This window comes from Anopheles cruzii, chromosome 3 (genome assembly GCF_943734635.1).
Source record: "Anopheles cruzii chromosome 3, idAnoCruzAS_RS32_06, whole genome shotgun sequence".
NCBI lineage: Eukaryota > Metazoa > Arthropoda > Insecta > Diptera > Culicidae > Anopheles > Anopheles cruzii.
This window is the reverse complement of record NC_069145.1, coordinates 60328905-60340841: the sequence shown is the minus strand read 5'-3', so window position 1 is coordinate 60340841 and position 11937 is coordinate 60328905. Positions and strand designations below refer to the sequence as shown.

Below are 11937 nucleotides of genomic sequence, written 5' to 3'. Positions count from 1 at the left end.
TTATTGAGCAATCGGCGGTCGGACAGGTACACAGTCGAGCAGTCGAGCACGAATTGCTCATTCGGGCTGCGGAGTTGCGCTGCTCGACCGCGGTAGCTCAGTTTTCATACGGTTCGCCGGAAAATTATATCGAAAACGTCAATTATAATAAAATTAAATAATTATATCGAAAACAATGTCAATGATAAATGTGCATTTTTCGGACTATGAACGATTCTACAATCCGCAGACAGAGATTTTCGTATATTTTGCATCACTCAGGAGGGAACACATTTAGTGATATACAGGAAGGGGGGAGCGAACGTCAAGCACCGGCAGCAGCAGTGCTTGGTTGAAACAATAAAAAATAACTGACCGCAAGTGCCCGGTTGTTGCTACCGCCTCCGTTCACCTTTGACGGTTTTTCGCTTTTCTTTCTTTTCTTCGCGTAACTGTCGTTGCTTCTCTCGATCCTGTTTGTCCTTTTCCTTCTTTTGCTGGCTCTCGAGTTTAGCCTGCTCACGTTTCTCTTTGGCCAGGGCCAGTACATCGGCAACGTTTGTGTTTTTGACCAGCTTCGGATCGGCAGAACTAGCCCCTTCCTCGTCGGCATCTTCATGCTCACTTTCGGAAAGCTAAAACCAGATCTCGTGATTGTGAAGTGAAGTATTACAGAGTGCCACACGCCGGCCACACTCACCTGGCTGTATTGCGACAGTATTTGCTCCTTAATTCGCCGTTCCTCTTCGGTGTACTCGCGTTCTACCTTGGTGGCCAATTTTTGGCCCTCCAACAGTTTGGCCAGACGCACTTCAACGTCCATCGTCGGCTTGGAGCCGGTGCCGTTGGCCGACTCTCGATCGTGACAAATTTTCCACTTGTCGAGTATTTCTTTGATGAACGGTTCCAGATCTGTTTCCTACCGTCCCGGGGCCAGCCCCAAACAAAAGAGAACAGAAATAAACGGAACATGAGATGCTGTCTTTCTTGCCACACTGATGGTTGCTGATGGTGCCACGGTGCATCCGCTGGCACATACACTGCGAGCATTTTTCCAATACTAGAACATAGAGTGAACGTACAATGATTGCGCTGAGAATACCCTCCAAGGCTTCCATTTTTTCCTCATCATTTTCGTCTCCTTCGAGGATTCCGGTTATGTACGAGCCGAACACACTCTCATCCGCGTTGGAAGCTTTCAGTTTCGAGCTAAGCCAGCTATTAAATTCGGCCATCGTGTCGCTATATTTATGTTTCGTCGGGATTCGCGGAGTTCGCGGAGGTCGAAAATTTTACTTGCCGCACACCTCCTTTTCCGTACAGCGGTTGATTTTTTCTATTGACAGTTCTCAGTGAAATGACACATTTAAGTCCCCGGGTCGATTCTGCACATTAAACAGGATTGTGAGGGAGGTATGACGGAAAGTATTGGACTCGGTGTTGTAAATCATTTGTTTTGACTTTCAGAATTTGAACAATACAGGGTGAGATTTTGTGTTAAAATGCAAAATAGAATAAAATTTACTGTTCAAAACTGTTGATTCCACCTTCGTGTATCAATTTATGGCCAAGCTACATAGCCAGTTGATAAGCCAATCTCTAGCTTTTATTTAATGTTTAATGTGAATAAGCGATTGCCGCCAAACACTGCCAGTAATTCCCAGATCAACGGATGCCGACGAATCAAATTATCGAATCTATCGAAATTATCGAATCTATCGTGAAGAAACTTCAGCTCAGAACTGCTTTTACGCTCGGTTTTACGCTTCGTGTGGCCCCAGCTTTATAGTTGCATTGCTAAATACGTTTGCTGAAGCTTTCTTTGAGCAATTGCTTAGCGAACAATTTTGGCGGCTAAGAATAAAGATGTAGATGACCTAAACTGAATAATTTTATCCAAAACCTAATAAAAAAATGAACCAGATAAAATCCAAAATCTGTTTACTAAGTTTGCCGGGTCTGCTAGTCATATTATATGTATTATTGAAACCAATAAATGGTGATGAGCAATCACATTCCGGCCCCCTCCGGCCTTAGCACAGAGACCAGTGCCGGTTGGGGAACCAACTTGTTCTGCGGTATCTGGAGCAACATTAAAAACGGGTTTATTGAAGGGGTAGAAAACGCAGTTTTTCAGTACTACTAAATTTATTGATCGGATTCATGTTGTTGTTGCATGAGAATTTATTAATGCAGTCGCAGGTTCTTGTCCTTGTTGATCCTGGTTCCCAGTGAACAATTTTGAGTGCCCGAGCCCGAAATTTCACGTTCCATCTGACGGTTCGTTTACGATCCTATACGATTTCTTTATGGGTCGCTTGCTGAGATTTGGATAAAAATATGTATATTTTATGTATAAATATAAATATGAACTTCACTTATTTTATTTTCGGTTCGCTTTATTTAATTGTTTCGCGTAAAATTACAGTTGTTACTGTTTTCGTTGTTTAATTTTTCCACGGCCGATTTGAATGCATAAACTGACAGTTGTTTGATTTCGAATTTCGAAATTCGAATTCGAAATTTTTGAAAGAGCCCGGGAACGCAAAACGCGGAAATGGTTGGCCAGAACTAAACAAACAAAAATTCAGAAAATTCATTCACAAATTTGTTTTTCAAAAATACGGACGTATTTAGATTCGGAGCCATTTCACGGCAAAGGGTTTCGTCCTCGGCGTACTGTTCGTTGCTAATATTTTCTACGCGTTGTTCGATTATACCCGTTGTCGGTTTCGTTCGCAGAGAATGGAAAATGGAAGCGTTTAGTGAAATTGGAACAGTTTTATGTTCCCGTGTTTAAGCAGTGCAGTAATAAAAGTGCTTGCACAATAACGTTGTCCCTGAGTTTCCTTTTCTACTGTATTATTGTGCTTGCGTTTGGGGTTTTTTTGCCCAAAATTATCATCGGTGAACTCAGAAATTCAGAGCCAGATTTGAATTTCAAAAATCAGTTAAGTTGCCGTGTCGCAAAGAAGGTGTCTTGTGCGTTCCGCAAGCGCGTTCGCGAGATCGAGTAGTTAGTTAGTTAGTAGATCGTACGATTGCGAAAATACACGGAAAATGTGCACGGTGGTACAATCCAAAAGAATATAATCGTTCGGTCGTACCGCACTGCGTAATCGCAATTACTGTCCCATTCGCGCCCACTTGCTGTTTGCGTTCCCGCAGTGTTGTGATTCCGGTGTGTTGCGCGAGTCACTGACCAGCGAAACAACAGAAAAGAAGCAACAGGAGAGGACGGAGCGGTGTGCTTAGAACGGGACGGAACGGATCGCGGAAGGCACGAGAAATCTCGAAAGGTTGGTTCCCTTAGCCACGGAATTGATTTTCTTCGGATTTGCTTTTCCACCGGCGTTCGTCTGGAGATGGCCCACCCATTGTTCGTTTGTGCGCGATTTTTTAATGTTTCCGCAGCAAACAAAGAAAAGGAGATGACATTGTTGGGTGAACATAAGAGACACAAAAAGTAACAACCAATTCATTCAAGATGCTGCGCGGTGCTCAAAAAAGGCCACCAGTCCCGATCGTCGGAATCGGATGAGGATCGAAAATCAATCGAAACTGTTGTGCGGGTTTGCGACTGCGATCTTTCATTGTGTGGTAATTGCCGGATGCACCGATCAGTGCCACTGTGGGCGGCCACGATGCACCGAGGATTTGCCTCCGAATCGTTGTGGTTCGCCGTGTGTGTTATCTATTGCGGTTGCCCGATGATGCCGGATGATTGTTTTTCGAGGGAAACGAGCTGCCACGATTGAGCTGAATTTATGCATCCGCCAAGGGCAATTGCATCACGTGCCCGACGAAACGGCTTCGATGGGTTGCATCGAAATGTTTATAACTTGCGGTCTCGAAACGCTGATAGAGGATTTTAGTATCACAGATAAGTTTGCTAAAATTACTTGTTGAATTTCGCTCCTGTTTTATAAGCTGCGTCGATCGCTTATTAAACCATATAAAAATATCCATTGGGTCATTTAAACTATAAGGAAAACATAACGCTCTTTGAAATTTGGGTTTTACCAAATCTTAATCAAGTCTTAACGTTGTTTAAATACTTGGTTTCCTTTATCAGACAGTCTGCCAAGTTAAATTTGTTCTTTAAGAAAACGTTCCATTGTAGCTTCAAGCTTTTAAAGATCAGCGAGGTTTAACCGATGCATTTGGATACATCCAATGGGTTCCATGCTCTGCTCTAACCCATCGGAAACAAACGCCCCTGAAGTGGCTGGAAAGAATCGAAGCCCTTCTTGCGGAAGAATCGGAATGCTAAACCTTCTGGCCGCGAAAAGCAACTGCGGGTTCATCTCCCTCGGCGTGCCCTCTGGCAGCTTCTTGGGCCCGCGATCCGTTTCCGTGGCTCGACTTCAACCGGTTCGGACACACCGTTGCGAAACGTAAACGAGCCCCGTGAGAGGCGACGCGGCTCTGTTGGCCAACGGCACAATTTCTTCGCCGTGTCTTCGATTTAACGAGCGCGAAGAAAGCGAAAAACACTGGAAGCTGCCGCGGCACCGCGAGCGCCACTCGTAAGACCCGTGCAACACTTCCTTCACTTCAAATCAAACATTGAGCGAAAGAAGGACCGGCGGACCAGACCGAACCGACCGAAAAAAAGCGATAAACCAGATCGGAGCCAAACTGAGCGAAGAAACCCCGAAAAATGCGCGCAACTGGGCCAAACGAAAAGGAAAAAAGAAAGCTATGCTTCGCCGCCGCCACATAAATATTTCATACGTACACGTCGTTGCCCTGCCTGCTGGTCCCGCCTCTTCAAGTCGGTCAATTTTATGCACTTTGCGCGCATGCCGAATTGACGGATGGATGCCGTAAACGAAACACACCCCAAAAAAAAAAAACCAACAAACCGAACGGTTATGTGTAGTTTCGCTTTCTTCATCCTTCCTTCGATTGTTCGATTGCGTCCTGCGGCCCCGAACTCGAGCGAGCGACGGCCGCCAAATTCTTGGCCCCACTCAGTCGGGCCCGCCACCGCCATTCGCGGGATGTCGGAATTGATGACCGATCGATGCCCGTTTCGTCCTTCCCATGAGATCCGAATGTCACGTTAATCAATTTTTATTTCAATATATTCCTCGCACGCCAGCGCTGGTTATTGGTTTCGGGGGCTTCAATTTCAACTCCGCGTCCTGTTGATTAATGTGATTAGTTGATTTACTGACGTAGAAGTGGCTTTCAAGTGATATTTGGAGGTTCGTTAACATGATCGACACTGCAGTTTGTTGGTTCGATGCATTCGGCTCGAGCGATAGTTCCAATTCCATCGAGAGATTTGTACGAAGATAGAATGAAAGAGAGCCTTCATCGCTCGATAGCAAATTTATTGAAATCTAACCAGACGAACAATCTCTATATGTTGGTTCCGCGGGGCACTTTATTGGCCGGAAAGCTGGCGGCGAAGGAAAATGTAGCGAGCAGTGGCTTGAAATTTCCAATTGAACACATCACTGAAATGTGATTCAAAGAAGAGGCTCTTCCCGAATCGATGGCATTAGTAAAATGTTGGCACATTAATTTCTTTAAGGTCTGTAAAATGAACTAACGTGCGTAATCTTGGACCGTGTACCTTTATCCGTAATCAAAGAATACTTTTTGGGGCGAAATCTTTCCTCTCGTAGACTCAAGGTTGCTCATTAATTGTCTTAAGTCGTATCGATTTTAATAATTCTATTACTTTCATCAGGTTGCAGCTTTTAGCTAATGTTTATTGCTAATGTTCCATTTTCCCGTAAAAAATTAAATTCAACAAATTTTCATAAATCGCATTTTTTACGCTCCAAATTTAAAGTTCATCTTCTGAGAGATCTGCCTCGAGCTAAATTCTAATTCTTCTGTGAATCTGTTATTCATCTAGAAACTCTTCCTTTTCTAGTCAGTCAGTGTATCACACAAGAAGTGATCCCGCACTGGCCGGCACAAGCGTGCCCGGTAAGGGACTTTCCTATCGCCAAGGCACTCGAAGATTTCCTTTTCCGCAAAATCGCTTTTGCGTTCCTCTAGGGGTCGAGGGAACCAAAACTCCGAATCAAACCGCACGTGACGCGCACGGCGAACCGGAAATGATGTGACCCGGCGAATAGGCGACAATGGCGTTCGGTGAATGCGCTTTTCCGTGACGTGACGTGATGCACTTGCAACCGTAGGCATTTAGAATGAAAGTGGAATGTTAAAGTTAGATATCGCAGAGCGTGGTGGAGGGGACGATAAAAAATCCGATGAGCTAGCATTCGTAGCAGAACTGGGCCAACTTGAAACGCAAGCCCTCGGACGTGCCCTCGTGGGGGCGCGGGAGCTCAAAAGTCGTAGAAAAAAAAGCGTCAACATGTCCTGCAATAATCTAAATGCCATTACTTGTTTGCAGTTGGCCGGTCGGTTGGTGAGTTGGTACGCAGTGACCGCAATACCACAGCCGCAGCACCAGCGGCGGCAGTAGCAGTTGTTACAGAACCCCCCCGGGCGGGCTTATCGCATGCGCTCCGCTGTGGCGTGAGCAAGGCACGCGACCATATACCACTTCCGGTTCGGTCCGGCCGGTCGGCCAGTGTCGTAACGTCACTTCCATCCATCATCTAATCGACGCGGCCAACCCGATGCGGAGTTGGCCTCTTGTTTTTTTTTTCTTTCACCACCACCAAGTCCGATGCAACATAAAAACATATCGCTCTGTTTGCTGAGCGCAAACCGTCCCGTATCGCGGGGGGGTTGCGAGGGTGGAACAATTCACCCAGACCGAGCAGCACGTAAAATCGCGCTCAACTCCCACTACACAAGGTGTCTATCGCGAGAAAGTTTTCTTTTCTTGCCGAGCGGAGAGATTATGCGAAGCGTTAAGAAGGAAGCATTAGAGACGCTCGCCACCCGCGACCGGTGCCCTACAAAGAAAAGTTTGTTGATGAATGCAGTTTCGGCCACTGCCTGGCGGCAACAATTGGGAATGCTCTCGTTCGCGGGGTTTCGGGGTGCAGCTTCGGGTTTTTCTTCGGCTGGGAAGAGGAAACGCACCCTCCGATGGGCCGAGAATGGCTCACCAAAATGGCCAAAGCTGCTGGCCCGGCTGGACCGGGCTGGCCTTTTGCGAAATTCGAGCCAACGAAAGTGGGTCTTCTTCGGTGTCGGCGGACGGCTTTGATGGTCGCGCACTGTTTCGGAGCCGGACCGGACCGGACACGGAAATAGGTTTTATCTACTTTTTTCGGCTACCGCAGGGTGGAGTTTTCCGTGAGGGACGTGGAAATGGGGTGCAAAATGGCCGTGGAGCGCTGACCTAAGCGTGGGAGATTGATAAGTGCGTGGAACCCGAGCGAAGAGGCTGATTTTTTAATGGCAGGAAACGGAAAGGAAAGTGCACAGCTGTTGGCTTCTCAAGTTTGACTCAAGTTGCCAAGGTTCAAGCTCAAGACTGACTGTTCATAAGAGGTTTTTTTAATAAGTTTATGATTATTATTTATTAAGTTCAATTATTCTTACAAAATGTTTCTTCACAGTGTACTCAACACACAAAATATTGTTTGATTGGCCATTCGGGCGAAATCGAAGCCTTTTCCGTTACTAGCTTCGGCACACACACATAATTGCGTTTCATTCGTGTAACTTTCAAAACTACTACATTTTTATGGCTAACGTAATGATAGCAAGGCGCTTGCTTGCGGATTTCTCTTGTTGCCAAATTTATATTCACCCCGAATCGTCCCGTCGCCGCTCGCTCGCCGGCCACTTTGAACCTACGAATTTTCTCATTTTCGGTGATTTACTCAAACGTGTTTTTTCCCGCCTCGTCTTTCTAGAGCTTCGTCCGACCGACCGGTGCAAAACAACCGGGCCGACAGCCTGATGAAGGTGGTGGTGACGATTAAGAAAGGCTTCGCCGGTTGAGAAGACCCCCGGATCCTCGGACGGATGCAACAGAGTCGGTCACGGTGTGTGCTCCGAAATGCAAATGGATAATAAACCCATCTAGCCATTCTGCCACCCCGGAACCGGCGCACCACCGTCACGGAGGCGAGTGAAAATCAACGAAAAGCGCAACCGAAACAGAGAAGAAAATCACAAACAGCGAGCGAGCGCGCGCGCGGAAAACTGAACCGTGAAATAATCGGCGTGGAAAGAGAGTGTTGCGCTGCTGATGATTATATGATGCTGATGCTGCTGCTGCTGCCAATGATGATGATGATGATGATGAGGGGGATGGAAACGTAGCTTTCGACGGGCCGCCGGGCGCCGCAACGGCCAGAGCGCAGCAGCACGCCAGACGTTATCAGGCGGAATTAAATCAGATAATGATTATTGAATAACGAAACCGCATCATCATTTGGCGCGCACTGCACACTGCTCGCGGAAAAGTAGGCGGAAAACATTTTCCCTCCAGCCCGAAAAGAAAGAGAGACAGAGAAGCAGTCCGTCGAGAGACAGAGTCGTAAAATAGGAGGCTTTGACGCGCGCGAATCAGGCTCCGACCAGCCTCTCGGAGATTCCGTCAGTTTTGTCGTTGGGCCAGAGTGCCCTATTGTTTTTGGTCCGAAGTGGGCCACACTTAAGTGGGCCGGGCGCGTGCCAATCGGAGTGCCCCACAATCGGACAGTCCGGTGGACCGAGCGGCCGAGAAGATCGTGCGGCCGAGCCACAACAATTAAGAAACAATCGCAGCGCAGCCTGCTGCTTGGAGCAGAAAATCGGAAAACGCGGTACTTGAGCCTAAGCGGTGTTCTGGTGCTGCCGGTTTTACAAGAGCCGCGACACAGTGTTTCGGGTCACGGAAAGTCAAGATTCTCGAGTTCGCGAGAAGTGTGACGGTGGTAGTTAAGGACGCAGAAGAAGTTATAATCACATCCAAATCGCGAGAAGCGAGAGAGAGAGCGCGAAGAAGAAAGTGCATAATTTTGGGCCGCGGCTCGTTAAGTGGAGTTTCGAGGCGACGCGCCGGATCCTGGGCATCCTTCGTGCTCGAGTGCGTCTGAGAGTGGCTGTGTGTGTGTGTGAGTGAGTGCTTCGCAGGCTGCCCCGCGGGACGAAAATCCGTTCAAGGTGTCGCTCAACGGGAAAATGCGGGTCACGTCGGAATCGAATTCCGGCCCACCCAGCCGCACACCGTCCATCATGGACAGCCCGACGCTGGTGCGCGTCGAGCGGGCCCGGCTGCGCCAGGAAGCGGACGGTGCCGGTAGCGGGCGGACCAGCAGCCAGCAGCAGCAGCGGGAGGACAGTCTCGAGCGCTGTCTGCTCGATCCCAAGGTAGGTGTCCCGGCCAACTCCGGGGAAACCGGGATTTACTTGTCGAGGAAGGGATGGGACGCAAAACTTTCATTCCCGCGTATGGCCGTTTTGTTTATTTATTGCGGAGTGCGGAGACCGTCACTCACAACACGTGCGCGCCGCGCGTAAGGAAGGAAATTGCTTCGGGTCACGGTCTGACGTGTCCGTAATGCGATGGTGTGTTCCAATTTGAGTGTGGAAGCGCGGAATTTATCATCGAAAACACGGGCAGGCCGCTCATATCGGAGCGGACCACAAGGCCGGCCACAATTGTGGATTGTTGTGTAGTAACCGAAATACGAAAAATACAAAACTCTGACACTCTGACAGTTAAATAATCGTCCCGAGTTTCCGGTTAAACGGCCTGTCACGCTCCGGACGCTAATTAAAAATTGGAGCAACGTGACACGTGGTGTGTCCGCGGTGTGTCCGCGGTGTGTAGCGAAAGGGTTGAGGCTTTAGGGACTGACATTTGCTAAAGCAGTGTCAAAAATGGCCTCGATGGCCATCTAAAGCTCTTCCCGTAAAGAATGGCTTGACTGATTATTTTGTATCAATTAGTCAAAGAGTTTTTGTAACTTCCTTGTTTTATGGTTGGCCACTCGCTATGGTTCTCCGAAGCCATTTTTTCAACAATCTCTGTTCGTCACCTTCAATGATTGGAACAAAGCAAAACATTAAAAAACATTTACTGAGACAGTCTCACGGTTCACTGATGCGCTGACAGCCGATGAAGAATGCGGCCGCGATGTTCGGGTTGCCTCTCTGTGCCACACTTCCCTATCTCGTCGATTGGCTTTATCAGCCGGAAGCACAACGTCCCAACGCGTTCAGCGAAGCGCTGCGGATTGCGTTCACCTTTTTTTCCTTCGTTGTTTTGGCTGGAGACATTAATTTACTTGCTAATCCAGTTCCAGTCATCAAGCAGTGGTGGTTGTTGTCTTTTTTTTTGCATGACGTGTGCTCTACTTGTCATTTTCCTTTTTTGGGTCGTTATCTTTCGCCACCGGCGGTAGCCAACACCTCCCCTCACTCATGTCCATCCCATTTGAAGTGGAGCTGTGAGCGCGCAATTGATGATGAGGCGTGTAGATTGATGATGATGATGGCATTACGTTTTGCGCACCGGATGAGTACACGCCGCAAAGTGGGGAAAGTACCCTTTTCAACGCCACCATGACCTTTGTCATGTGTGTCATGTGTGTGTGGACACAGGAAGTGCTCTGGGCGCAAATTATCCGCACCTTCGGACAAGCGGACGAACCCAAACGATGAGACCACCGGACCAGTGACATTTAATTGAGCTGCTCAGGGTTATCGTTTGACATGGTTCACTGGTCGTGGTGGGCAAACATCGTGGAACCATAATCCGGCCACAAAGGACGTCAATCGTTCGTGGCTTTCGTTCGTTCACCTACCTCGCACTTCCATAATTCCTTAATTTAAAATCTTCATCTTTAATCATTAAAGTTTAATGACCAAAATTAATTTTACACCTTGCCGAACCTCTTGGTTCGGGGGGCGTCCGACATCAACGGCATAAAAATAGCCAATCGAGAAAAGTAGGCAATTCAAGTGCAAAAATAATGGCCACCGAATCCGCAAGTGCGATTTGTAAATATTTAACCGACTCTGCGACGAAGATGACGTCGGTTTGAGTACGAACCCCCGGACAGTCGTTCCCTAAACCGGCTTTTGGTGAAAGGGAACGCACCGAGTGCTGCGCTCCTGACTGTCAACTTAAACCCGCGTGTTAAATTGTGCGTCGTCGGTTGCGTTGGTCCCTGAGCCAGAGATCCTGATCGTGATCGCGCGAAAGGACGAACACACCGCGAAAGTGAAGTGAAACTCGTACGCACGATGCTTTCGGTTTTCGTGTTGATGGAAGGCGGCGCAGGCAGCAGAAAAAAAAGACCGCTACGAAACAAAACACCACCAGCACAACAACTGGAACACATGCACGCATGTGTGCGGGTAAAACCAACCATTGACCGTACGCGTACGTGTGCGGCGGCTGGCGTAATTAATTGGTTGATGTTTTGATTAGAAACAGCTCTCTGCTTTGCTGCGACCGCGTTCGGTTCGGTGGTAGAAAGTGAGCTTTTAAAGTGCTCCAGTGAAACCAGTGTAGTAGCGCTTGTTGTAGAAGATTATTTTACTTTCCTCGATCGCTTAACCGTACGATCGAAGAAACCAAACTCTACATCGTTTCTGCTTGTTTGTTTCATCGTTCGCCATTCGAGCTGGATGATTCGAGCAGTTTGACAGATCTCGTTGAATCCGACTCGTGTATCGCAGCAAATGATCAACAAGGAACCACAAATACAGGTTGGAATAATTCTGGGAATACTTCGAATCGTTGTCTACTTAACGAATGATTCACACCAATCTTCAGAAGATTTCGCGCACCACTGTTTATCTTCTGGACAAAGGCCGGGAAGAAGGCACTTCGCACTTCGTAAGGCGGATGACAAAACTCACGCCCACTTGAACGACGTCGGTTGCGGGTGATTTGGCCATAGTTTCGGACTCGGGTGTGTTGATTGCAAACGCATCCGATAAGATAAAGGGCCGGTTTCGGGGAACCGCCCGACCTTTCATCAGCACCGGCCTTCGGTTCGCGCCCGCACAAGGAGCCTAATCTGCGGCTCGAGGCCCGTGCTGGGTTCCCCGAAGGCTTATGATGCA

General features: G+C 47.9%; 1 protein-coding gene across 1 annotated transcript; it reads right to left on the bottom strand.

Annotated features, from left to right (window-relative positions):
* Nucleotides 1-229: 229 nt before the first annotated feature.
* On the bottom strand, nt 230-1289 carry LOC128272942 (coiled-coil domain-containing protein 43). The gene is made up of 3 exons (XM_053010831.1): nt 1062-1289; nt 680-898; nt 230-614 (listed from the first exon to the last, which is right to left on the bottom strand). The coding sequence occupies exons 1-3, from the start codon at nt 1212-1214 to the stop codon at nt 375-377; spliced, it is 612 nt and encodes a 203-aa protein (XP_052866791.1). The 5' UTR covers nt 1215-1289; the 3' UTR covers nt 230-374.
* Between the last annotated feature and the right edge of the window lie 10648 nt (nt 1290-11937).

Coding starts and splice junctions, on each gene's coding strand:
- LOC128272942 (XM_053010831.1), bottom strand. CDS start 1,214: ATGGCCGAATTTAATAGCTGGCTTAGCTCGAAACTGAAAGCTTCCAAC. Junction 899..1,061: donor GTATTCTCAGCGCAATCATT/GTACGTTCACTC, acceptor CCGGGACGGTAG/GAAACAGATCTGGAACCGTT. Junction 615..679: donor TACTGTCGCAATACAGCCAG/GTGAGTGTGGCC, acceptor ATCTGGTTTTAG/CTTTCCGAAAGTGAGCATGA.